The sequence below is a fragment of the Dermacentor albipictus genome, chromosome 10, assembly GCF_038994185.2.
Source record: "Dermacentor albipictus isolate Rhodes 1998 colony chromosome 10, USDA_Dalb.pri_finalv2, whole genome shotgun sequence".
Classification (NCBI taxonomy): Eukaryota; Metazoa; Arthropoda; class Arachnida; order Ixodida; family Ixodidae; genus Dermacentor; species Dermacentor albipictus.
The window spans coordinates 25,214,127-25,240,266 of NC_091830.1; the positions used below are offsets into that span (position 1 = coordinate 25,214,127).

The window sequence follows — 26,140 nt, forward strand, 5'->3', positions numbered from 1 at the left end:
GCGAAGGATAACAACGAAATTTGTAAAGAAGCTAAAAGCCGCCGTAACTTGCAATCGAACAGATAACAGTTGCCGCTAACTATCAGGGACAGGAAGACAGCGACGTAGATCAAAAAGCAAACGACTGTAGTTAGCATTCTTTGTGGCTGAGATTAAGAGATGTAGTTGGTTACGTCATCTACTGTGCAAGGATTTATGTTAGAGCAGCACCGGAGTTACAGAGCAGAAACGCAGTTATATCAGAACGGGTACAATAGGGAAGGAAGCTCAGTCGAAGATTGCGAATAAGGCGGTGCAATGGTAATGAGGAAATTCGCCGACGTAGGACGGAGTTTGCTGCTGACGGAAAGACAAAGAGGAATGATTTGAAGCAACTCGGAGAGGCCTTCGTACTTTGCTGAGGCCATGAGATAGGATGACACTGATTATGATGATAATGACGATGGTGATGACTTTGCCCACTCTACAGCGCCTAGACTCGTCCAAATGCAGAGTAGCACTCCCAAGGGCTCACTGAGCTGCACGATGCTTATTAAATACGCAGCATCGGTGTTGAAGAGATGGGATGAGCGACTTTTCTCGGAAAAGGAAAGTGACTCAAGGTTAAGTAATCCTCACTATCCTTCATATTGAAATACAAGGAAGTCAACCTTCTGTGATCGACGGCCGACGACAGTTTATCAGCCACACAAAGCTGCGTTCTCAATAAAAATCGACGCTTGGACACATTGGAGATATATAGCACGGTCAGCATATATTCCTACTACCTAACATTTGCTTATGCGCCATTTCCCATCTGGTGTACAAAATCACCTATTACGTGGTGACGCCCTCGGGCTGGTGAGAATCACCCCTTTCCAAGCGCTGAGACCCCGTAATGGCAAAGCGCCAGGCCGGCAACGCACTTGCACCTATCTTTTACCTTGGCTGTACCCGGCGGCAGCTGAAATTGTGGACAGTTCTTTGATTTTTTTTCTTACGTTGTTAGGAATTCCTTCCCCTGTTGATTGCCGAAAGAAAGAATACGTTTCATTAGACGCGTTCTGGAACGGGAGGTACAGGCTTTCTCGGGAAACGTGCAGCCTGCACGAAAAAAAAACCGGGAGGGTGATTCTCAGTGACGAGGCAAAATCAGTTTTGAGCATTGCAACTGCTGTCGCAGCAAAATAAAATTGAAAGTGAACACTGAGCGCAACAACACTGCAGAACCGATTTACACCCTTACAGACGTAGGGGTGTGAGTTATAGGACAATTTGCACCCTTAAGGCTTTGAATCAGTTTACAGTGATATGTTACACCTTACTTCTATATGCAGGAGCTACAGTCACTAAGCCGTTCTTGTTTTCTGTTTTTCAGCCTAAACAAACGCCACTGTCGGTCTATCTATAGGAGCGCTGTCACTTGTCTGCTCTGCCTAGGTTGATTTGACTCCCTTTTACCTGCCGTGGTTACTCAGTGGCTATGGTGTTGGGTTGCTGAGCACGAGGTCGGGGGATCAAATCCCGGCCACGGCGGCCGCATTTCGATGGGGGCGAAATGCGAAAACACCCGTTGTTAGATATGGAGCTGGTTCCTGCGATTACGAGTTCCCCAGACCACATCGGATTGCAGCACAGCTAATTGAGGAATGCAAAAGCAGGAAAGCGCATTCCAGAGAAGCGGCCGAGCAAACAAGTTTAAGGCAACAAGTTCGTGCGCCGCCGGGATTAGCAGGTGGGCATCCGACAATGAAGCAGGTGCAGCCCTCCCCTTCTCATTGTTCGAGGTGCATTGCCAGTCTGCGATGCAAGACCGCAGCAAGCCGCCAGGTGTGACACCACGACACGGGCGCCTACCATTGGCTGAAAGTGGCGTCATCGGAGCGGACTCCCCCATTGGTCAAACATGACGTGACTTGCAGTGCTCGGAGGGTTTATAAGAAGCCTTCCAGAGAGACCTGAGCATTCTGGGACATGCCCTGATTCCCTGATTCACCTCTCTCGAACTTCTTGCCGCGGGCCGCAGCGTCCGAGTTGCTGCCGGCCCGTAATGACTGTACGTCTGTTACTTGACGCTCACCTCTTGTATATAATGTAGAATAAATCCTCCCAAGTTTGGGTTTTCATCCGCGAAGTCCGTCCTTCAACCCCTACATCTGGTTGGCAGCGGTAGGATCGCCTCCGAATGCATCAGCTGGTGGCAGCGCTACGGATCAACCTTCGTCGAGAGAGATCATAAGGAACCGGGAAGAGCGAAGAAGAGAGAGCCTTCGTCGAAAGAGGTCCGAAGAGACTGGGAGTATCGAAGAAGGAGCGAGCCTTCGACCCAGGGAGTCCGGAAGGAACCGGGAACAGCGGACAGATGAACCGGATGGCAGAGTGCTGCAACCGTAAGTGAGCGCGTGGTTTTTTTCCTTATGATTCGCCAGACTCAAAGGTTGTGTGTTCAATTTTGATAGTTCTGGGAATCGGGAGTTTGTTGCATTGTGTGTTTGCACAAATTAATTAAGGAAAACAGTTTTAACCACCTGTCGGGGCAGCTGCCATGGATCTTAGAAGGTTGACGAGGTTGGATTTGTTGTTGGTGTGCGACGATTTGGGAGTTGAGGCGGACGAACGGATGGAAACGCCAGCTATCATAAAGGCGATTCAAGATAGTGGCAATGATGACAAAAGCATTGAGCTTGCTTGGGAAGTGATACAGGAGCCACGGGAGCGTGTGCGTCGTGTACGTTTGCGAGAGCGTCGTGAACTGAGGAGTAAGCATAAGCGTGAAGAACGCGAGAATGAACGGAAGCAGGAGCTTCAAGAACTTGCTCTTAGGTGTCAGCGTCACGAACGTGAGAAGGCACGCGAACGTGAGAATCAACGTAAGCTTGAGCGAGAGCAAAAGTATGAGAGAGAGAAGGCAGCACTGATCAAAGAGATACAGTATTGTGATCAGTTATTGGCACAGAGACAACGGCTGTCTGAGAATTCTGTAGGTAGTACAGAGCGAAAGAATGAGCAAGTGTCTAGTGGTTTTTCGCCAGAAGCCGACGAAAAGAGTAGTGCCTGTGAGATTAGCTGCAGATTCATAAGAAAAGGGAAAAGGCTAGCTGCTAACGATGCCTTAGTGGCAACAGAGGCCGTTAAAGGCCGCAAGGAGAGCGACGAGGTGCTGTGCCAACAGATGACTGTAGAGACAGCTAGGCCAGCTGCGAACAAATTGGCACAGTTACCGAGCGTGTGCGTCGCTGGTAATGTTAGCGAGGTTGCTAGCGAAGAAAAGGGTACGGCTGACCAGACAGAAGCGAGCACCCATGTAGAGCCAGATCTGCGTGCAGAAGTGAAGTGCGAGCTGGACGATGCAGTTGAGAATAGCTCTCGGGGTGGCGAGCTCCGTAGCTCACGAGAGAACAACTGCATTGTTCAGGGATCGGTGCGGCTCTCCGCCAGTCTAGATAGCCTAGAGAGGGATGGTTCAGTTAATAATCATTCGGACTGTGCGCGTGAGACAGCGATCGATACCGACGGGCTGTGTGCCGATTCACAGCGTGAGCTGGGCAATGTAGTAGAGGGCAGTTCGCAAGAGTGCGAGTTGTCTTACTCGAGTAAAGCCTACTGCATTGTGCCAGAGTCGGTTGAGCTGTCCGCCAGTCGAGGCAAAGTGAGTGTTGATTTAAGTGAGAATCACTCAGACTGTGCGGGTAAGAGACCGATCCGGGCCGACGAAATGTGTACCGGCCAGCACGAAGCACGAGGCGACATGAAAGTGAGTGCGAAGAGAAAGCGCCGTAAAAAGAAGCGCGTTAAAGACCGAAAGTCGGTAATTAATGTAGCGCCGCCAAAGATGGCGAGAAACCCAAATGGGCAGGGCGCGAGGAAAAAGATGCGGTCGTCTCGGACGATGTTGACGCATCGAAAACGTTCAAGCCACAGGTCAAAAGGGGACCGCGAAGAATGTTCTGCACGGACGCGGACAAAGGGCACGAGGCAGTTAAGCTGCTCGTCGTTCCGTAGTTCTTTTCACAGCTCAGCGTGCAGTTCGAAGAAACGCAAGGTGGCAGGGCGAGACCAGGTGGGGAGTGGCGACGCGGTCAATCGTGTTTGTGTTGAAAGCGGGGCGCCGGGACGCAAATTGGCAGGAGACCGTAACGTCTTGGGGGAGCTGATAGTGAATCAGCCCTTTTGTTGTCTCTCGGCAGCCAGAGTAGCTTTGAAACTTCGCCCACCGCGGGTCAGGCTGAAAGTATGAGTCAGTCGTAAGCAATCGGGAACGGGAGGCCAAGAGCGCTTCCGTAGAAATGATGTTTTTTTATTTTTTTTTTGAGCATCGGAAAGTTTTCGCGAATTGAGACTAGGATTTCTTTCAATGTGTAAGGTTTGAGCTGTGTTTGTTTTCGTTTGAGAAAGCTCCGAGATTTGAAAGATGCGTTTCGTGTAAACATGTAGTCTCGCGAGATGCTCATTAATAAGTAGATAGGCTTTTTTTTTTTTTTTGTGTGTGAGTAACCTGAAGTTCAAGGTTATCGTCGAAAGGCCTATGGTAAAGCGCGTGTTTTATTTAACCTTCTTTCTTTTTAAGTGTTTTTGAATTTTGTAAGGTTAAGCGCGTAGTTTTCAGTGAGTGCATGATTTGCACAGAGAAGCGTTCTTAGTTCCATTAGCGCGTGTCCTGTGTGGACGGAAGGAAGCAGATTTATCACTGGGTTGCTCGTGTGTGTTGAGGGCAGCCGTATTCTGACTTCTTTAGTGAACGTGCGTGGAAAGAGTTATTAAAAGACGCATTATTTCAAGGGTTCTGCGGAGTGTGTAAGTCCCGCAAGAGTTAATTGTTCGTTTACGTCACGTGTCCTGTAGGACTTTTAGGGAAAAAACGTGAGTAAGCGTAAATGAAAAGTTTGCCTACAACGCAAGTACGCGTTCTGTTTAGTGACCACAAGGCTAGTGCGCTTGTGATTACGTACTTGTGAGGTTGACCAGATTGTTCAGTGGCACCAATACGTGCGATAAGTACGCCACTGCGATAGATTGGAAACATGCTGTTCGTGCAGTTAGGCCACTTAAGTTATGTTCGGCTGTTTTCATTTGTTGTTTGCATCGCCAACGACCCTTTTGTTTTGCAACAACAATAGTAGTCTGGTCTTGTCGGCAATCGAGGAGAAATGGATAGCTGTTTGGAAGGGTGGTTGGAACTGCTTTGTCAAAATTGGGGAACTAAAAGATCGGGGTTGATTTTGACTCAGTAATAGTCTGGCGAGTCAGGGGTGAAGAGCCTGCGCTTACGCGTGGTGCAGCGCTGTGCTGTTTTGTTTGTTTGACGTTTGTTCTCCAGGGCCCAGGATCCCGAGGGTTGTCAAACGAGGCTCGACCCCAGTACCCTGCAGCTTCTATCAGCGTTCCTCATGGCCAGCGAATTGATTTCACCGGCCATTCAGAACAACCGGGGCGAGGACGAGCTGTTAGATATGGAGCTGGTTCCTGCGATTACGAGTTCCCCAGACCACATCGGATTGCAGCACAGCTAATTGAGGAATGCAAAAGCAGGAAAGCGCATTCCAGAGAAGCGGCCGAGCAAACAAGTTTAAGGCAACAAGTTCGTGCGCCGCCGGGATTAGCAGGTGGGCATCCGACAATGAAGCAGGTGCAGCCCTCCCCTTCTCATTGTTCGAGGTGCATTGCCAGTCTGCGATGCAAGACCGCAGCAAGCCGCCAGGTGTGACACCACGACACGGGCGCCTACCATTGGCTGAAAGTGGCGTCATCGGAGCGGACTCCCCCATTGGTCAAACATGACGTGACTTGCAGTGCTCGGAGGGTTTATAAGAAGCCTTCCAGAGAGACCTGAGCATTCTGGGACATGCCCTGATTCCCTGATTCACCTCTCTCGAACTTCTTGCCGCGGGCCGCAGCGTCCGAGTTGCTGCCGGCCCGTAATGACTGTACGTCTGTTACTTGACGCTCACCTCTTGTATATAATGTAGAATAAATCCTCCCAAGTTTGGGTTTTCATCCGCGAAGTCCGTCCTTCAACCCCTACATCTGGTTGGCAGCGGTAGGATCGCCTCCGAATGCATCAGCTGGTGGCAGCGCTACGGATCAACCTTCGTCGAGAGAGATCATAAGGAACCGGGAAGAGCGAAGAAGAGAGAGCCTTCGTCGAAAGAGGTCCGAAGAGACTGGGAGTATCGAAGAAGGAGCGAGCCTTCGACCCAGGGAGTCCGGAAGGAACCGGGAACAGCGGACAGATGAACCGGATGGCAGAGTGCTGCAACCGTAAGTGAGCGCGTGGTTTTTTTCCTTATGATTCGCCAGACTCAAAGGTTGTGTGTTCAATTTTGATAGTTCTGGGAATCGGGAGTTTGTTGCATTGTGTGTTTGCACAAATTAATTAAGGAAAACAGTTTTAACCACCTGTCGGGGCAGCTGCCATGGATCTTAGAAGGTTGACGAGGTTGGATTTGTTGTTGGTGTGCGACGATTTGGGAGTTGAGGCGGACGAACGGATGGAAACGCCAGCTATCATAAAGGCGATTCAAGATAGTGGCAATGATGACAAAAGCATTGAGCTTGCTTGGGAAGTGATACAGGAGCCACGGGAGCGTGTGCGTCGTGTACGTTTGCGAGAGCGTCGTGAACTGAGGAGTAAGCATAAGCGTGAAGAACGCGAGAATGAACGGAAGCAGGAGCTTCAAGAACTTGCTCTTAGGTGTCAGCGTCACGAACGTGAGAAGGCACGCGAACGTGAGAATCAACGTAAGCTTGAGCGAGAGCAAAAGTATGAGAGAGAGAAGGCAGCACTGATCAAAGAGATACAGTATTGTGATCAGTTATTGGCACAGAGACAACGGCTGTCTGAGAATTCTGTAGGTAGTACAGAGCGAAAGAATGAGCAAGTGTCTAGTGGTTTTTCGCCAGAAGCCGACGAAAAGAGTAGTGCCTGTGAGATTAGCTGCAGATTCATAAGAAAAGGGAAAAGGCTAGCTGCTAACGATGCCTTAGTGGCAACAGAGGCCGTTAAAGGCCGCAAGGAGAGCGACGAGGTGCTGTGCCAACAGATGACTGTAGAGACAGCTAGGCCAGCTGCGAACAAATTGGCACAGTTACCGAGCGTGTGCGTCGCTGGTAATGTTAGCGAGGTTGCTAGCGAAGAAAAGGGTACGGCTGACCAGACAGAAGCGAGCACCCATGTAGAGCCAGATCTGCGTGCAGAAGTGAAGTGCGAGCTGGACGATGCAGTTGAGAATAGCTCTCGGGGTGGCGAGCTCCGTAGCTCACGAGAGAACAACTGCATTGTTCAGGGATCGGTGCGGCTCTCCGCCAGTCTAGATAGCCTAGAGAGGGATGGTTCAGTTAATAATCATTCGGACTGTGCGCGTGAGACAGCGATCGATACCGACGGGCTGTGTGCCGATTCACAGCGTGAGCTGGGCAATGTAGTAGAGGGCAGTTCGCAAGAGTGCGAGTTGTCTTACTCGAGTAAAGCCTACTGCATTGTGCCAGAGTCGGTTGAGCTGTCCGCCAGTCGAGGCAAAGTGAGTGTTGATTTAAGTGAGAATCACTCAGACTGTGCGGGTAAGAGACCGATCCGGGCCGACGAAATGTGTACCGGCCAGCACGAAGCACGAGGCGACATGAAAGTGAGTGCGAAGAGAAAGCGCCGTAAAAAGAAGCGCGTTAAAGACCGAAAGTCGGTAATTAATGTAGCGCCGCCAAAGATGGCGAGAAACCCAAATGGGCAGGGCGCGAGGAAAAAGATGCGGTCGTCTCGGACGATGTTGACGCATCGAAAACGTTCAAGCCACAGGTCAAAAGGGGACCGCGAAGAATGTTCTGCACGGACGCGGACAAAGGGCACGAGGCAGTTAAGCTGCTCGTCGTTCCGTAGTTCTTTTCACAGCTCAGCGTGCAGTTCGAAGAAACGCAAGGTGGCAGGGCGAGACCAGGTGGGGAGTGGCGACGCGGTCAATCGTGTTTGTGTTGAAAGCGGGGCGCCGGGACGCAAATTGGCAGGAGACCGTAACGTCTTGGGGGAGCTGATAGTGAATCAGCCCTTTTGTTGTCTCTCGGCAGCCAGAGTAGCTTTGAAACTTCGCCCACCGCGGGTCAGGCTGAAAGTATGAGTCAGTCGTAAGCAATCGGGAACGGGAGGCCAAGAGCGCTTCCGTAGAAATGATGTTTTTTTATTTTTTTTTTGAGCATCGGAAAGTTTTCGCGAATTGAGACTAGGATTTCTTTCAATGTGTAAGGTTTGAGCTGTGTTTGTTTTCGTTTGAGAAAGCTCCGAGATTTGAAAGATGCGTTTCGTGTAAACATGTAGTCTCGCGAGATGCTCATTAATAAGTAGATAGGCTTTTTTTTTTTTTTGTGTGTGAGTAACCTGAAGTTCAAGGTTATCGTCGAAAGGCCTATGGTAAAGCGCGTGTTTTATTTAACCTTCTTTCTTTTTTGAAGTGTTTTTGAATTTTGTAAGGTTAAGCGCGTAGTTTTCAGTGAGTGCATGATTTGCACAGAGAAGCGTTCTTAGTTCCATTAGCGCGTGTCCTGTGTGGACGGAAGGAAGCAGATTTATCACTGGGTTGCTCGTGTGTGTTGAGGGCAGCCGTATTCTGACTTCTTTAGTGAACGTGCGTGGAAAGAGTTATTAAAAGACGCATTATTTCAAGGGTTCTGCGGAGTGTGTAAGTCCCGCAAGAGTTAATTGTTCGTTTACGTCACGTGTCCTGTAGGACTTTTAGGGAAAAAACGTGAGTAAGCGTAAATGAAAAGTTTGCCTACAACGCAAGTACGCGTTCTGTTTAGTGACCACAAGGCTAGTGCGCTTGTGATTACGTACTTGTGAGGTTGACCAGATTGTTCAGTGGCACCAATACGTGCGATAAGTACGCCACTGCGATAGATTGGAAACATGCTGTTCGTGCAGTTAGGCCACTTAAGTTATGTTCGGCTGTTTTCATTTGTTGTTTGCATCGCCAACGACCCTTTTGTTTTGCAACAACAATAGTAGTCTGGTCTTGTCGGCAATCGAGGAGAAATGGATAGCTGTTTGGAAGGGTGGTTGGAACTGCTTTGTCAAAATTGGGGAACTAAAAGATCGGGGTTGATTTTGACTCAGTAATAGTCTGGCGAGTCAGGGGTGAAGAGCCTGCGCTTACGCGTGGTGCAGCGCTGTGCTGTTTTGTTTGTTTGACGTTTGTTCTCCAGGGCCCAGGATCCCGAGGGTTGTCAAACGAGGCTCGACCCCAGTACCCTGCAGCTTCTATCAGCGTTCCTCATGGCCAGCGAATTGATTTCACCGGCCATTCAGAACAACCGGGGCGAGGACGAGCTGTTAGATATGGAGCTGGTTCCTGCGATTACGAGTTCCCCAGACCACATCGGATTGCAGCACAGCTAATTGAGGAATGCAAAAGCAGGAAAGCGCATTCCAGAGAAGCGGCCGAGCAAACAAGTTTAAGGCAACAAGTTCGTGCGCCGCCGGGATTAGCAGGTGGGCATCCGACAATGAAGCAGGTGCAGCCCTCCCCTTCTCATTGTTCGAGGTGCATTGCCAGTCTGCGATGCAAGACCGCAGCAAGCCGCCAGGTGTGACACCACGACACGGGCGCCTACCATTGGCTGAAAGTGGCGTCATCGGAGCGGACTCCCCCATTGGTCAAACATGACGTGACTTGCAGTGCTCGGAGGGTTTATAAGAAGCCTTCCAGAGAGACCTGAGCATTCTGGGACATGCCCTGATTCCCTGATTCACCTCTCTCGAACTTCTTGCCGCGGGCCGCAGCGTCCGAGTTGCTGCCGGCCCGTAATGTCTGTACGACTGTTAATTGACGCTCTTGTCCCTGTACATAATGTAGAATAAATCCTCCCAAGTTTTTGGGTTTCCATCCCGGAGTCCGTCCTCCAACCCCTACACCGTGTACTTAGATTTAGGTGCACGTTAAAGATCCCCAGGTGGTCTAAATTTCCCGAGTCCTCCACTACGGCGTGCCTCATAATCAGAAAGTGGTTTTGGCACGTAAAACCCTATAATTTAATTTTTTTTTAATTTGACTCCATTCATGCCCGAAGACAGTTCCCTCCGAGTATAACGATGACTTTCATTACCGCACTAGATAGAGTCCAGCAGGAATGTGTGCAGCGGAGGAACATTTCGAGCAGCCTTAGCCGAGCATAACGCCACGTGTCATCAGCTTACGGCTTCTATGCGTTCGCTGCTTCTGGCCCGTGGGAACCTGTCTCACTAGAATGGAAGAACAAACCGGAAAGCTGTGCAGGCCTCGCAAGAAGTGTGTCATTCCAAAAGTAACCTTGTAGGAAATCAGGTAGCCTTTACGGAGAGCCCGTCCACGGTATTTGCAAATGCAAGTGTCCCGGCTCCGAGTCCCATCGGCGTCTGTAACTCATCCCGCGTTTGGGGACACTCCGCTGACCGATATAAGCGCAGTCAGGGATTACTCCCCGCATCCCGATCCTATAAGAACTGGGTCGCATTGAGTTAAATAAAGGCATATGATCCGCAGTGATCGAAACGCCGCTTCCAAACGTACAAAAGATTGAAAGAACGCAAGCTTGAGCTGTGCTTCCTAACTTACCCAAGACTTTCCAGGCTCGCGCATAGGGAAATAATTGCATGCCAAACCGAAAAAAAAATTGCCCGCATTTCTGCAACGCGAATACAATTTAGTTTCACTGTTTACCAAAGTCATTCTTTCTTGCCCTTTGTTGTTTTTAATGTTACTATCTCGTATTGCACTGAATCCCGTTATAGAAGCATAGCCACTCGCGTGGCGTCCTTTTTCGAATAACCTCGCATGGGCCGTCGCTGCCACATTTATCAAACTTCTCCTCGAGTTGAAACAATGGCGCGCAAGATCACGAGAGCTATGTATAGAACACAGAGGGCGACGGTTGCCCCATGGGCGAGGGAACGTGACCCCATGCGGGTCAGTAGGGATGGGAGAAAGCAAGAGACGAAGCCATAGGATCGATGCTTCGAGATGCGCCTACGCACTCGTGGTATAAACGATCGTGCGAACTTGCATTCGTGTTCATTGCTTTAAACCTGTTTTATTTTGTACCCGTATTAGGGAAGATATAAATAGGCTCCCTTCCTTTCCCCCCTTCTGACCTTCCCATTGCTTCTTATTTAATCCAGTATTTCAATTTCGTTCCCTTTCTTCCCCTGGCAACCTACTCAGGAGTGTGGAATTTCATTGCTTCTTCCAGAGACTCATTTTTGTTTATATTCGCAACATTTTCCCCATATTCTCACACTCACTTTTCTATGACTCCCTATGTATTCCTGTCATCTCAGTTCCATTCTAACGTTGCTGCCATTTTTTTTTTCATTTCCTCCCTGAGAAATGACAGTATAACGCCTACTGTCAATCTTTTCCATACGCCTCCTCTCATTTAATCGCTTTCTTCCCTAATTTCACATCCATCTTTGTCTTTGTCTATTGCTCGACCATTACATTATCCTGCATCCCCTTCATTCCAAAATTGATATTTTTTCCAAACCATACTCTTACATCGCATTGGGTTTAACTGCCCTCGCGCCACACTTCCCTTTTTGTCTTTTTTGTTGCGCTTCACTTTGTTCTTCCCCATTCGTAAATACTCACTTCTAATAACTTTCACGCTTTTCTCCGTGTCTCCAACTTTCCGTTTCTACAAACGAGACGACAGGGAGGGAGCGGTGGAGCACGGTTCACTCCTACAAACTTCCGTACAATGCTCTACTTTTTCCATCCTTGCACTTTTGCCTATTCACTGATCACGAACCATCCAGATTGCAGGAATATAGGGTGCGTGGGTGTCTGTCCGTTCGCACTGCTTTCCACGCACTTCCCCATGCTGTCTACTTTACCATTTGCCGTCTTCCCTATTTTTAACTTCCATTCTGCGCCGGCGCGGCCACAAAAAAAAAACTTCATCACTGATCCGCTGGCCTTCATTTCTTCCTCTTATCCACAAAAAAACTGACTCCTTCTGCTTTGGGGGAAAATCCTCTCCCCTTTTTGCTTGATCTGAGCCATACCCGGCATTGTCGGTCGTATGCTTGTTATTTCAGAATATAGTGCATGCCAGGCACTGGCTGTTGTCTAAGTAATTTATTGTAAAGATAGCAAGCAACCTACACTGTTGAAACGATGATCATGCATAGCCCTCAACCACCAGTTTTTCACTGGCTATGGCGTTTCGCTGGTGAGCGCAAGAGGTCGAGGGTTCGATTCTGGCCGCAGCGGCCGCATTCCGGTGGGTGCAGAATCCAAGTGCCAGTAGAAATGTTACCACAATTTTTCTCTTGTCTCGTAATCTAGCTATTAAGGTAACATTCCACAGGATTACAATTTTGAAAGAACGCCCAATTAGGCTGAGTTGAGTCGCTCTTTACCTTTAGCACCGTCCCTTTGACATGCACACACCTGCGTGCAAAAAAAAATTGTTGGACGCTTAAGCTTCGCCTTCAAGAGTGGAACGCGATAGAGTTATCGCATCCCGTTCGCACCGCCTACTCAAACGCGCTACGCCAGCCAAACGTCGCGATCGGCAGAGATAGCCGGGCCCCGACGCGCCATCGGTGCTTCAACGAACTTGTGGCTGAGTGGTAGCGTCTCCGTCTCACGCTCCGGAGACCCTGGTTCGATTCCCACCAGCCCATCTTGCAAGGTGTTCTTTTATTTATGAAGTGCCTTCTGTTATTTATCGCTCATGGCCAACGCCGTTGACGCCGACGACACCGGCTTTCCTGCGACACGAGCTCCTTAACGCTGTCGCGTTAAAATCAGTATCGGTGTCATCTTTAGCTCTCTCAAGACACCGATCAGAAGAGGCACGTGTTTCATACAACACACCCAAACGGAGTGAGAACGAAAATGTACGAGGGACGCTCCAAAGGCAAGTTTCATCTTTCTGTTTTTTGAAAGGTAAGGTAGTATACCAGGTGAAACAATATTCGTAAGCATCTATGCCCATTGCTGGTTCAACGACGGAAGGAGCGTCAGCGGAGGAGGAATGACTCATGCGCAGAGCTCCGAAGAGAGAGTAGCAGCAGGCTGACGGTGCCCGAGGTTATCAAGTACCAGTCACGGCGGCAGACCGACGTTTGCTGTCAACGTGGTCGCCAATAGAGAGCTTTACATTAGGGTACGCTATCGCGGTTTTCGTGACGTCGCGTGACAGACAGGTGAAGTGGGAGTGCTCCAAGAAACTTTTTGACCAATCGCGGAGTCCTGATTGCAGAATTGGAATAGAAAAGTTTGGAGTAGTTTTACGTTATAGCGCCCCATATGTGCCGGTCCCCATTTTGAACAAATTTCCGGATGAAATCTTTACCGCAACTTCGAAAAGCACACTGAAAGAATTATCGAAGAAGCTATGATGAAATTAACTTCCAGAACATTTCGGCATCGTAATATTAACTTCTTTACTTCATTTAAAGTAGAATTATCAAATGTGATCTTGATCATGTTTTTCATTTCTTGTCATTCATATTTTTTTTTACTTTGTTCTACATGTCTCACAAACATGTGCATTTCCTTCACCATGTGTATCGTTATGCTAGGCACGGCCCTACAAGCCAACTGAGGCTTAGGCTGGCCTGTTCGTGTTGTTTTCCATTTTTGGGTCGCAATAAACATTATTATTATTATTATTATTATTATTATTATTATTATTATTATTATTATTATTATTATTATTAAAACGAATACAAACACAATACACGCACAAGGAGAAACTCAATCAGGCTAGCAGTTGGCTAACATTCACTCGCTTGCAGAAGAGATAGAAAAAAAAGAAGAGTAAGTGATAACACGCGCCCATACCCGAGAGGCATGGCATGGCAAGAACTTTATTTTAGTCCAGAGAAACTAGGGTCCGAGGGCACAAGCCCCCGGGCTATGTTGGTGGCTCCGCCCACGTAGGCACCGGTAGGCCAAAGGCTTTCCCGATGTCGTAAGCTCTCCGGACGGCCAGGAGTTGATCTTGGAGGACATCGCTGGATATGCGCCGAGAGAACAACGAAAACTATTAGAAAGCTCATTTAGCAAACTTGCGCTGTCGCTCACTTCACCAACCATTCCTCTTTTCGGGGCAACTTCACTGGGATCCAGCCACACGGACGCTTTTCTTGCAGTTTTCAATTTTATTAGAGAGACAAAACGAATACCTTGATAAATTTCTAAAATCGTAAATTATTTCTATTACTTCATTTCATTATGGTAAGTTATTTTATCAAAATTCTTAACGATATTTTCATCACTCTTCTATATCACAGTGCTTTAGTCCCACGCTCCACTGTTCAAATCCAGCTTTGCTTTAATTCTAACCATACGGAAAACCGTCTGCTTCTTGTCCAATCCCCCATAGTGGGTATGCGCCAGTATTTGGGAGACGAGACGAGACGAGACGAGATCTGTCTCCCGCACGTAGTTGACGAAAGTTATCGTATAGCTGCGAGCCTCGTACAGAGTTGAAGCTCAAACCTCTGGTTAACAATATTTTTTAAGTAAACCACCTTGTTGGGTATACCTGTTGACTATTTTCCAAACACGTTCAGGGGTGACTAACGCCGTTCGATGATAATTTAACAACGTCTCTATCTGACTTGATGCTGCAGGCCAGTGGTGCTTCTATATGCTATGCAACGCATATGATGTGCGATGCAGTGCACCTAAACATGCGCGACCATGTATAGGCCATCCATGGTTATTACTACGCGCATAGCTGCACAGGACAACTACACCGCTGCAGAACACGCGCTCGCCGCTACTCTGTAACCACACACACCAGCCCTTGTTGAAACACCGATCTCGATCAAGCCTATACGGGGCCGTATACGGAACGAGTCCCAAGCCAGGAATGCGCTTAAGCCTAACGTGTTAACAAGTCGTTTCTCCAACACCTCCCCCCCCCCTTGTGCTCGATGTCGTAAATCGGGCATAGCGTCTCGCATCGCGACTTCTCCATCGGAACCCGTTGGCGCATATTTTAATCTCGAGAAGAGAACGAAAGCTGCGATGAAGACAATAACGTGAACGTGGACGGTGTAATAAAAAGGGCAAGGTCAGGCCTGACGAAGGGCACGGACGCCGGCGGCGTGAGCGGGGCGGGCTTTGCAAATGAGTCTGCGCGTGCGTGATTAACGACGTGGTCAAAAAATTACATAACGTGGACGGGAGGAGCTCGGCCTGTTTGTCCCTTCTAGCCGCATACGCTGCGAACAAGGATGTAAACAGCGTATATTTTAATGCGTTAGCATTAGGTTTATCAAAGTCTAGAAAAAAACACACACACACACACACACACACACACACACACACACACACACACACACACACACACACACACACACACACACACACACACACACACACACACACACACATATATATATATATATATATATATATATATATATATATATATATATATATATATATATATATATATATATATATATATATATATATATGTATATATATATATATATGCCTTCGCATTTCGCTTGCGATGCTCTACCAACGCGAAATGCGAAGGTTGCGGGTTCGGTTCCCGCCTGCGGCAAGCTGTTTTTTCATTCACTTTAATTTCCATGAATTGTTTCTGCATTTCATTTATTAAGCACAAGTAATTTCCCCTATGTTGTCCTTGGTGTCAGTGTGTGTTGGCTTCCTATCATATGACTAATAAATTTCGGGACCCTCGGTTAACCCCCTCATATATCTATATATACATATATATTCGGTTAAGGTTTTTTGCTATTTGAGAGAAAAACAAATTCTTGTGAGTCTAGAAAAGAATACTTCGATTTAGGGCCTAGAATCTGTTGAGTAAATTGCCAAAAATCAGTAAGTTTAGCAAAACCATGGACACACGATGTTCACAAATTCGTAACAAGTAGTAAGTCGAACAAGTTGTTATGAACGAATAATAAACTGAAACTGAAACTGAAACAGAAACAGACATCAGAATTCTGTAACGCGAATGAGTTAGATCATCATCTCAACTGCAAAAGAAATGTGCACTTGAATTCACCGCTTACGTTAAAGAGGCCAAATGTCCGCGAAGGTTTCGCAAAAGTTCCGCTCACTAACTAATGGTGTGCTTCAGAGAACGCTGTACAACGCATCAATTTTGGCCGCTTTAATACTAGTATTAGGTCCAGCTTACATAATTTCAACATTGCATTTGATTTACGAATTACGCAGGGCTAAAGTAATACTTAACATTTGAAGAAACGCCTGACTGGCTTTTGCCTAGCCCACTGGCTCTAGCCGCGTTTGCACTATGAGGGAAGGAAGGCATACTAATATTATATAAGCATAATCCAAAGCCATGCGGCTTATACTTACAATAGCGCGCACCTGTAGCTTTTAGCACCGTACCACAAAAGCAACGAACTTTTGTACAACGTATGTCGGCTTGAAAAGCACAACAAAAGGCAACTCTTGCACCTCGTTGTCACCCCCAGTACCTTCGCCTACAGCGTGAAATTGCGCACGTTAAGCATGTGTAGCGATTCACGCTAGCTTTAACACTCTTTAAGAAATCGTATTATGCACGTCCTTCGGCGTGTGTCTTCGTGGAATTATTTATTCGCTGTGCAGTGCCGAACTTTCTCTCAGCACGGGAGCAACTGTGCGAACGCTAACGAGGCAAAATGGAATAGTTCGCGACTCATTGTTTAGCTAACCCTTGTTGAACGGTTACGTAATACCCATGAGGGCCATAACAAGGTTCCTCCCAACGCGGGGCCGTGGAATGCCGGGTGCGGATAGATATTGCGCAAGAGCCTTCCCGCCTTTCGAATTGCTGAAAAAAGAAAGAAAAGTTACGTGGATGCAAGGAACATTTTGTAACCGATACAGGAAGCGAAGCTCCAACGCTGGCAAAGGAACGTTCAGTTTAAGAGGCACATTTTAAGCGTTATTTCTTCCTTCGAGAGTCTCGCAAAAGACGTCACAGGTATCGTGGCAGTGTGTTTGGTGCAATGCAGAGAAACTGACTCGAAGGTTGTGTTAAGTACGAGCATGCGCGTTGCGACTTTTAATTATAATGAATTGTTCGTTTCAGTTTTATACACTGAGCGCGCTAATTTTCGATTTGCATTGTTTAGCTGAGAGAAAACGAGTGGCCGATATTATTCATGTTGATAATATCTCAAGCACGCGAGTTTACTTAAAAGAAAGAAAGAAAGAAAGAAAGAAAGAAAGAAAGAAAGAAAGAAAGAAAGAAAGAAAGAAAGAAAGAAAGAAAGAAAGAAAGAAAGAAAGAAAGAAAGAAAGAAAGAAAGAAAGACCACTCCGTAGAGTGCCGCTAGAAAAAGGGGGCACATTTGCTTGAAAGTCGAAGCCAGCTTAAGTCATATGAAGGAACGCAATAATTCTTTTAAAAAATTCCAGTCAGGAATCGCTGGTAAAATCTAGCCCCTCCCCTTCCGGTCACCCTGTCCTTAACATCGCCTGGCTGAATTCGCTGTTCTTGCTGCCAAGGCTTGGTCGTTCACAAAAGCATTCTTGTCGCACCAGGGACGGCAAAAAATAAAGAAAGAAAATGTTCATAAAACGAGTCCAACTCGCGCCATTGTGCTAAACTAGCTGCCTAAACCGGACTCGCATCCTGCCGACAGCTATACTGCTTGCAATGCCCCTTTTCGTTTCTATATTTCGGGAAAATCTTTTACCCCGTGAAGTCGTGTTTATCCGCTGGCCAGCGCAGCAAACTTCAAAATTTTCCGAACGATTGCCGCCGTTTTTGAATGAAAACAACGTCTCCTTCGTCTATTAGTTTTCTTTCTTTCTTTTCTTTTCTTTCTTCTTTCTTTTCTGTCTCAGCCTTGCCATTTTAGAGATGCTACAGCTCGCGAGCTGTTTTCCACTCAACGCGCCCTTCACTAGTTCTCGCCTCATTTGGTCGGGGCTTCTTCTCAAAGAGCTCCAAGGCGGAACTTGGTACTTTCCGCCGATCCAACACTGCTGCATCTCAATTGCGACGGAAACAAGTTTCCGACTTGTACGCTCAGTGGTTTCGGTCGTAACAGTGACTACTTCCCTATACAAAGGCTGAACTAAACGTATCACCAAATACCGCCCAAACTTCGTTCACCAGCTCCCAACGTGACCTTCAGCATCTTTGTTTGACGGCACACTGGTGTCGAACTTCGAATACCGGATTCCATCTTTCAAGTTACACTCTGTGTTTGGTCAATACAGTCAGTTCTTGAGCGTATAATGGTCATAATGAAATGAAAGCTCAAGAGAGCCTATTATTTGCTTTTTAGAGCGCAGCTCTTTGGCGTCCGTTCCTGGGTTTCGCGTCGTCGTCGGCGTTGTCGTCGGCCTCGTAACCAGCTCCGCCCCCCTTTCATCCCCCCAGCGCTAGCAGCGACCGACTGATACCGCTGGATGCCGCTGACGCCGCTAGAGAGTCAAGATAACGTGACTGCATAGAACACCGTCGCCGCCATGCAGAAAGAGGAGGAAAGGGTCCCCCCCCCCCCTGTTCTTGTGTGGCGGATAGGGTGCTCTTCAGTTGCCGACGCGCCGGTTATTTCACGTAGGCCCCGGCACGTCGACGAATACGTGACCACCTTCCCACGGCTAGACCTGGTTCTTAGCGCTGCGGAAGCGAGGGTATCATATTGTTTGTGTCGGCATCGGCGGCGTTGTCCCTGAAACCAACTCCGCAGCTGGGGTTGACTCATTATCGGCGTCAGCGGCATCAGTCAGTCGCTGCTATCTCTTCCCTCCTCCCTTTATCGTGTTGTCCGCTTGCTGCGCGCGCTTCTGCCCCCATCGTTTGCCGCTGGGTGTACACGCCGCCCCCCTCCCCCCTCTTCCTGCGAGTCTCCGGTTGTCAAAGCGCCGGCTCGAACTTAATTCCTTTCTTCGCTCCTCCTCCAATGCAACCCCTGTGCGGTGGCAATCAGAGAGCCAGATCGGTGGCGGCGGATCTGTATATGTGCACCGCCCGAGCCGAAATTGCCGCTGCCGTTCGCCCTGTGCAGTGGCAATCAGAGAGCCATCGTAACGCGTCCCACGGCTGTGACAACCTCGCGAGGCACTTGTATAGATCTCGTCTTTGAGAATCAAGCATTGGTGTACCAAGTCGAACATATATCAGTCTATTTCTCCGACCACAAAGCTTCCTTCATGATTGTCAAGAACTGTTAGTGGAGTCTTTGTTAGAGGAATACGTGTGAAAAAAAAAATTCTGTGATAGCGCATACATGTGTTGCTCGATTTCTTTGCCTCAATCTATCGAAAAGGTGAAACAGCTTATTTGCTGCGCTCAAATTTCGCATTAGGAAGTAACGTAATCGTCGGTAATTTTTTTTTTTTTTGTCAGAAGCAAGACGTTCAATCTGGGCGTGCTACTTGAGTTGCAGCTAGAACGTGCAAGTATAGTTTCTGTAGTGAACGTAGCTTCTTTTATTACCATTACGGAAGCATCTCCTTAAGCAAAATAACGTGTTATATGCGGTAAATCAGTTTAGAGAGAACAATATTATTGATACGGGGATGTTGGGAGTTTAGAAAGAGTGTATTTACACGATATGTACAAAATGAGTCAGAGTAGTTAAGATGGCTGACCACCATCAACACGCAGCAGCCAGCGTACCGCGATTCTTCCTTTCTCTTCTTTCATACTTCCGTAATAATATCTACAACACGCTGAAGAAACTTAACCTTGAATATGGCCTCGAGATCGGGTTGCACGCGCCTGCTGCATCACGCTTCCACCGATCTCGGGGGCCATGCTTTAAACGATAAAGGCTAGCTGTTTGCAGTGGACGGCGTACAGCCTGCAGCTGGCAGGCGAGGCTCCGAAGAAAGAAAGAAAGAAAGAAAGAAGGAAAGAAAGAAAGAAAGAAAGAAAGAAAGAAAGAAAGAAAGAAAGAAAGAAAGAAAGAAAGAAAGAAAGAAAGAAAGAAAGAAAGAAAGAAAGAAAGAAAGAAAGAAACTAGACCATCAGGTTCTGACGCATAAAAGCACGGGAAGGTCGACTGGGCTAAGTCAGCCTGGTGCGCTGAACCACCGTCATTGCAAATAAAAATGTGCAGTGTAATGTCTGCTTGTAAAATCACGGACGTTGGGGCTAAGCAATGATGCTATATTAACTTCGTTTCCTTAATTATTCCACTTAGCCTCCTCGTATTAGTTTTTCTTTATCCTTCCTCACATCGAAACATGTAGGACCGGAACCAAGTGCGTCGCCTCCGAGCAATGCACGAATGGACGATGTACCTGAACGCATCCTGCTAGCGATATCGTGAAGCCCAACTCAGTGCTACTACGTGCTACGGTATATGTCACCGTTACCCGAACCAGAGTTTGGTTTTACTACCTTGGTACATGCCGACTGACGCCCACGCTGGAAGAGTATACGTAATAGGCCGTGGCGTGGCTAGAAATTCGTTCTAGCGGGCGGGGTAGAAAAGGGGGGGGGGGGAAGCTGAGCAGGTCCCATACTGACAACGAAATTTTTGGGGGTGAGGGTTGGATGAAGGGGGAGGGGGCACGTGCCTGGTGTACCACCACCTGGCTGTGCCACTGGTAAAAGGACACCTCGCGCTGGCGTACAGTGCATTCCGTACACAATACCATACACATTCCCACTGCTTCGGGAAGCGTAGACGAAGACGTCGTTGCCCGCAACACAACGCTCAAAGCGGTTTGTTTTTAATGCGAAAGCAGATACAAGTGCAACGCACTTAAACCTTTTTAAAGTATGCGAGTGCACTGCAACCACAGCGGCGGCCGACGGGGCAGACACTCCATCCCTATTGGCAGCTACATACTGCATAAGCCTTGCGTTAGGGTCACGCGGAGCTCGCTGCTTTTAGAGCGTAGCTCTTAGACACCCGTTCCTGCGTTGAGCGTCGGCGTCCATCGGCGTAACCGAGCGAACGAGCACAGCGAAAAATGAGAGAGCGAACGCGGAGTGCAGCAGGGCATGAAAGACGGCGATAGCGAAGAAAGCGCGAGAAGGAAAGGAAAACGGAGTTGGAAAGTGCAGCGGAACCATGAGGTGGAAAGCGGAGGAGGAGGGCACGGTGAAAGCGTGAGAACAAAAGCGTAGTGCGGCGAAAGACAGGGCTCTGCGGTGACGACTGCTATGACATAGCGCCAAAGTAGCGCGCCATCGTCTGTTGGCCGATGACGCCATCGATAAGGCACGCGGCGAGCGCGTCCACCGATACCCTAATCATCATCGTTATTATCATCATCATCCTAGCTACGCCCACTGCAGGGCAAAGGCCTCTCCCATATTTATCCAACTACCCCAGTCATGTGCTAATTGTGGCCATGTTGTCCCTGCAAACTTCTTCCACCGGTACCATATATGAAAAGAAAGCGCTGCATGAGCAGCCGCCACGGCGCATATCGCAAGAGGGCTATACCTCGCGGCTACATTCGGATATTGCCGGCGCGCAAAGCGGAAGCACGGAAACATGCACGCTTGCAGTTTCGGAGGGACGCGCATGCGTGCAGGCGTCGGTCTCAACACCAGGGGTTCACCGCTAGAAGGGGAGGAGGGTCGCTTTGCCACGCGCTCGCGCATCCCGCAAACTTTTGCTGTTGACTGTAGATCGGCTTATTGCTCTCATGATTGCGACCAATGTTGTTTTTCGCGTGAAACATTTCGCTGGTCACAGGCGACGTGCGTTTTCATGCGCCAGCTGCGTCCCCAGCTCCTTATGGTCAAAATGAGAAGCACCATCAGCCACAACAAACTTTCTGAAATCGAAGCCCGAACAGGTCGGCGCGAAATTTCATGCGTATGAGACGTACCCGATAACCTGCTTTTTCATGTCTCGTGATGACACAGCGCCAACTCATCAATGTCGGCGGTGGGCGACGTGATCGCTGCGAGCAGGGATCCTCCAGCTATCGCTTTCGAGTATACAATTACGATTTCGTGTCTTGTCATCCGCCGCGTCGGAGGCCATCGGTTGCGCTGCACAAGGCGACGTTGGCCCATGGAGTACGCGTACTGCGCCGAGTCGCGCGAACTCGCGCGAAAGTGATCGTATTCCTGAATGCAACTATATATTTTCAAGCTGACAACACATAAATGGGCCGACTACGCCGAGCGCGCGCCGGCCTCGCCGGGCGCTGCCATGCTGGTAGCATGTTTACATTTGGTCAGCTGACCAGCGTTCGATTTTGCAAACTTCGGGCAGGTTCGGGTTGTCTTGGGATCCCAGCCCACGTGACTTCCTGTCAGAACCGGAACTAGCTGGCTGCCATCTGGCTGCCAGCGGGCTGCCAGAACTCCAAAAATCGAAGAGGCCCACTGCCACCGAGCGTACACCTGGCATCACGGAGGAAGGAAACTAAGGAGAGGCCCTGACGTCACTCTTTGTGAAGCAAAAGTGAAGCCGGAAGTTGGCGTTGCTCATGGCGATGCTCCGCCTTTTGTGCCACCCTCCTCTCTTGTTTACATCTTTCGCGAAACCACGCCGCGCTGCGCGTGGTTTCGCGCGCGGAGCGCGCGCGCTCGCGCAACATCCGGCAGAGCACGGTGCAGGTAACACAGCGCAACAAGACACGGTGACTAACGCAAACCCGCCACCACAGCGCCTTTGCCACTGCACGAAACCTACCAGAGCAACACGTGTGAGCGCTCAAAAAATCAGAACAACGCCGCCATTGTAACCCAAAAAACGTAACCATGAAGCAAAAAAAAAATAAAAAGCAGCAAAAAAATGAGAACCTATACGTCATTTACGCCACACTTTTCTCCTAGCGCGCGGAGGGGGTAGGGCCTCTCCTTAGTTTCCTTCCTCCGTGCCTGGCATACAACGTGGAGCGCTCGCCCAAACCAGCATGCCGACTGCTAATAGAGGGCGCCACTTTTTCAGCATTGTGGCATTGCGCAAGAAAAAATAATAAAAAAAGAGGTCTGCGTAACGTAACCTTCTCGATTCCGTACGAGGTCGTGGCTAGATGTTTTCTGGTGTGGTGTTTCCCTCTGAGCAAGCACTGACGGCAAGTGTTCGAAAGGACCATAGTTTCGTATTCGACGTCGTAGGTTGCTGCGAATCTCGATGGGTGGCGACAGCGACCAGGGCCGTGAATTTCAGCACGAGTGACGTAAGGGCATCAGCTCGAACGAGGGTTGCGTCGTCGACTGCTCCCTTTCCGAGCCGCCTGGCCGTCCGTCGTACGCGACGTCTTTCCGAGTGCTGGACGACGAAAGGGAACGGACACGCCGGTAAGTCGACGCTTCTTTCTGCGTTGTCCTAGCGATCGGCTTCGTTAAGTCTCGTTGGGACACGCACTGGCCGACTAGCTTCTGCGCGCAGGTCTTGCTGCCTGAACAACGCGCGTGTACCGGCGCTGACATCCAATGCGGGACGAACGATGCTGGAGCGTTTGGCGCCTATAGCTCCGCTGCTCCTCAAGGGGCCGTCGTACACGACTGATTCGCCGTGTTTCGTCGCAACGTCGCATCCCGTCTTACCAACGTCGTGATGTGCAGCGAATGCTGCTGCGCACGTTTTGGCAGCGTGTTCGTGAAAAGGGACGACAGCTCACCCGATCGCCGCTAATCCGTGAAGCTTGCAAGTCAGTCGCGGCGGCTCGCAGAGGCCGATAAGGGCGGGCAGTGGGAAGAACCTTTTTTGGTTCTTTCTGACCAGATGAGAGTTTGAGATTTACTACTTTGCATTGAGCGGGGGAAAAGTAGTTCGAAAGAGAATATGAAGATAGAAAATTTCGAAAGAGAGACAGAGAGAAGAAGAAAAATAGAACAGGACGGGCGTTCTCATTGTAGGCGTTCACGCAGGCTAGTGAACCGCAAAAAGCGCAGCAATGCCTGCATGACCTTCTGATGCCGATGCTGCACAATTCGTTATTACAACAAATGCCGATCCTCTAACTCGTCGAGCACGATGGAAAGTGATCGTGCGTTACCGATGGCGCTGCTGAGAACGGTGCTACGATATCGTCAACCGTGGTACTGGCGCTTGCCGGCTGTCAAACGCTCCAGCTAGTGTAGCTACATTCTCACGCGTTTGCTCGCGTTCAGCGCGCGTGCTGGCTTTGGGTGCTCTCCAATGACCATCAGTATTTTATGCGACGCATACTAGCCGCACAACCACGCTCTTCCTTGCTGCGCCGCGCGCGGCCGCGTAGCTACCATATGACGTCATAACAGCTGCAAAAGCGGAGGCTCAACTCGTGCGCTCGCTTGCGGCCGCGTAGCTACACAGCCGGGTCTCAGCTCGTGCGCTCGCCTGCGGTCGCACAGATGGTACTGCGGCCTAACTCCCGCTAGGGCACTGACGTCACAACAGCTGCAAGCCGGGCTCAACTCTTGCAAGATGGGCTGGGTGGAAATCGAACCAGGGTCTCCGGAGTGTGAGATGCGAGACGCTACCACTGAGCCACGAGTACAATGCTTCAAAGCGGTACAAAAGCGCCTCTAGTGAATGCGGTGTTGCCTTAGAAACGAGCTGTTTCTAAGGCTCAGGCGTGCGTCGCTTGCTCAGGCGCACATTTCGTTGCCGCGCCGAACGCTGCGTTGCTCGACGCTCACCGCGTCCAATGCGGGGCGCGTAGTCGCTGTGCCGTAGCCCATTGTCTTACACCCCTAGGCGGGTCGACGGGAACGCTGTCGCGTTCCACTCTTGAAGGCGAAGCAGAGTAACGCATGAGTTGTTTCTTCGTCTAGCCGAACCAAATATAGCCAAGCAAGAGCAGTTCACCAGGCTAAGCAGTGGTTCAACAACTAAAATAAAGGCTAGTATGCTTCGCATCCTGGGCTTAACCTTAGCTAAGCCACAGCCATTTTTCTTTCCAGTTACTGCGCAGAAGTAGCTAGCTGCTGAGCAAGCGGGTGGAGTAGCCAACTTGGATCAATAATTTCCAATCATCCAATCGGATGCATCGTCTCTAGGCATGTTATCTATTCGTTTTGTCGGCGTTCGGAAAGCAACTTATCAGATGGAGAATCTTATCGTGTTTGCGTCCATTTAAAGCAATGTGCAGTGCCGTAATATCCCATTTTCCTTTTTCAGTGGGCTAGCACTCTCTGTATTGCTGTGTTTCATTACTGTCATTACGATGGTGCGCTAGGTACATCCAGCATAAGCGTGATGCTACTAGCATAACACAAAAGCGGAAAACAAAACCGCACGCAGTAAATGAAAATAACAAAGAAAAGGAAGTTATGCGTCCCACGCACTGTTGCAGTCGATATGAGCGAAGCATTCTGTGCTGTTTTCTTTGGTTCACCATCATTAGCGGTGATCTTGAAGGCAAGTGCTTCGCTTCTTAATTTAAGCGTTTACTCAAATACGATAGCAGTGGATTGCTGTTAAACGTTGCCTCGCGTGTACCTCTGCTGTTTGACTGCGTAGTACACAGAACACACAAAACGTGTTTGCTTGAGGCGTTGTAGTGCGCCATTGTTCATAAGCTCTGAGAGGGTTGAGCACTGTCGTTGCCTAACGTGGCACATCACATTGTGGCAGAAGTGTTGAACTTTAATTGAATTATGTGGCTGTACGTGCCAGAACCACAATCGGATTACGAGGCCAGCCGTAGTGGCGGACTCCGGATTAATTTTCGCACCCTTGCGTTCTTTAACGCGCACCTAGCTAAAACTAAGTGCACTAGCGTTTTTGTATTTCGCTCTCATCGAAATGCGGCTGCCGCGGTGGGGATCGAACCCGCACCCTAAAGCTACCGCGCCGAGCACAGAAGTGTTGACTTGACGTGCGACCGCTTCCGTAGTGTCGGCAAGACCATACGGTGTTTTAATCAGTGCGTCAGAGCGGAACGAAAACCAGAAGGAAAAGCAAAAAAAAAAAACAATATTTCGACCGGAACGAAAACGTAATGGAAACGCTATTTGTTATTTTGGTCCGGAGAGAAACCGAAATATTTTTTATCGGTTTTAGGTTCAAGCGGAAAGTCAGCAATCCGAAACAACCGACTGCAGGCAACGTAAGCGTTAGCGCGTATCTCAGGCAGGGATAGTGCGATGCGACAGCCGGTCTAGCGCTCCGTAATCGAAGCCTGCAGCTCGGTGCACTAGCAAATCGGCGTCGTAGCAAAACCCAGGGCTTGCGGGCTTATGATCTTATAGTTTCGTTTTCCATGCGTGCAACCCTTTGTTATCTAAGTTTTCTCGTTCATGTTCGTTTAAGTTCGTTTCATCA

The 26,140-nt window shown here is 49.0% G+C and overlaps 1 protein-coding gene across 3 annotated transcripts in view; it reads left to right on the forward strand.

Moving 5' to 3' along the window:
• The first annotated feature begins 1,590 nt into the window (after window positions 1-1,590).
• Window positions 1,591-26,140, forward strand: part of LOC139050498 (uncharacterized) — a 35,330-nt gene continuing 10,780 nt past the window's right edge. For 2 of the 3 annotated variants that reach the window (XM_070526946.1, XM_070526948.1), the window contains exon 1: window positions 22,913-23,187. In XM_070526946.1, the coding sequence (XP_070383047.1) occupies window positions 22,920-23,187 (268 nt within the window). In that variant the 5' untranslated portion in view covers window positions 22,913-22,919. Of the gene's footprint in view, window positions 6,238-22,912; window positions 23,188-26,140 lie in introns of those variants that run through there. The other variant, XM_070526947.1, reaches the window with a different exon arrangement.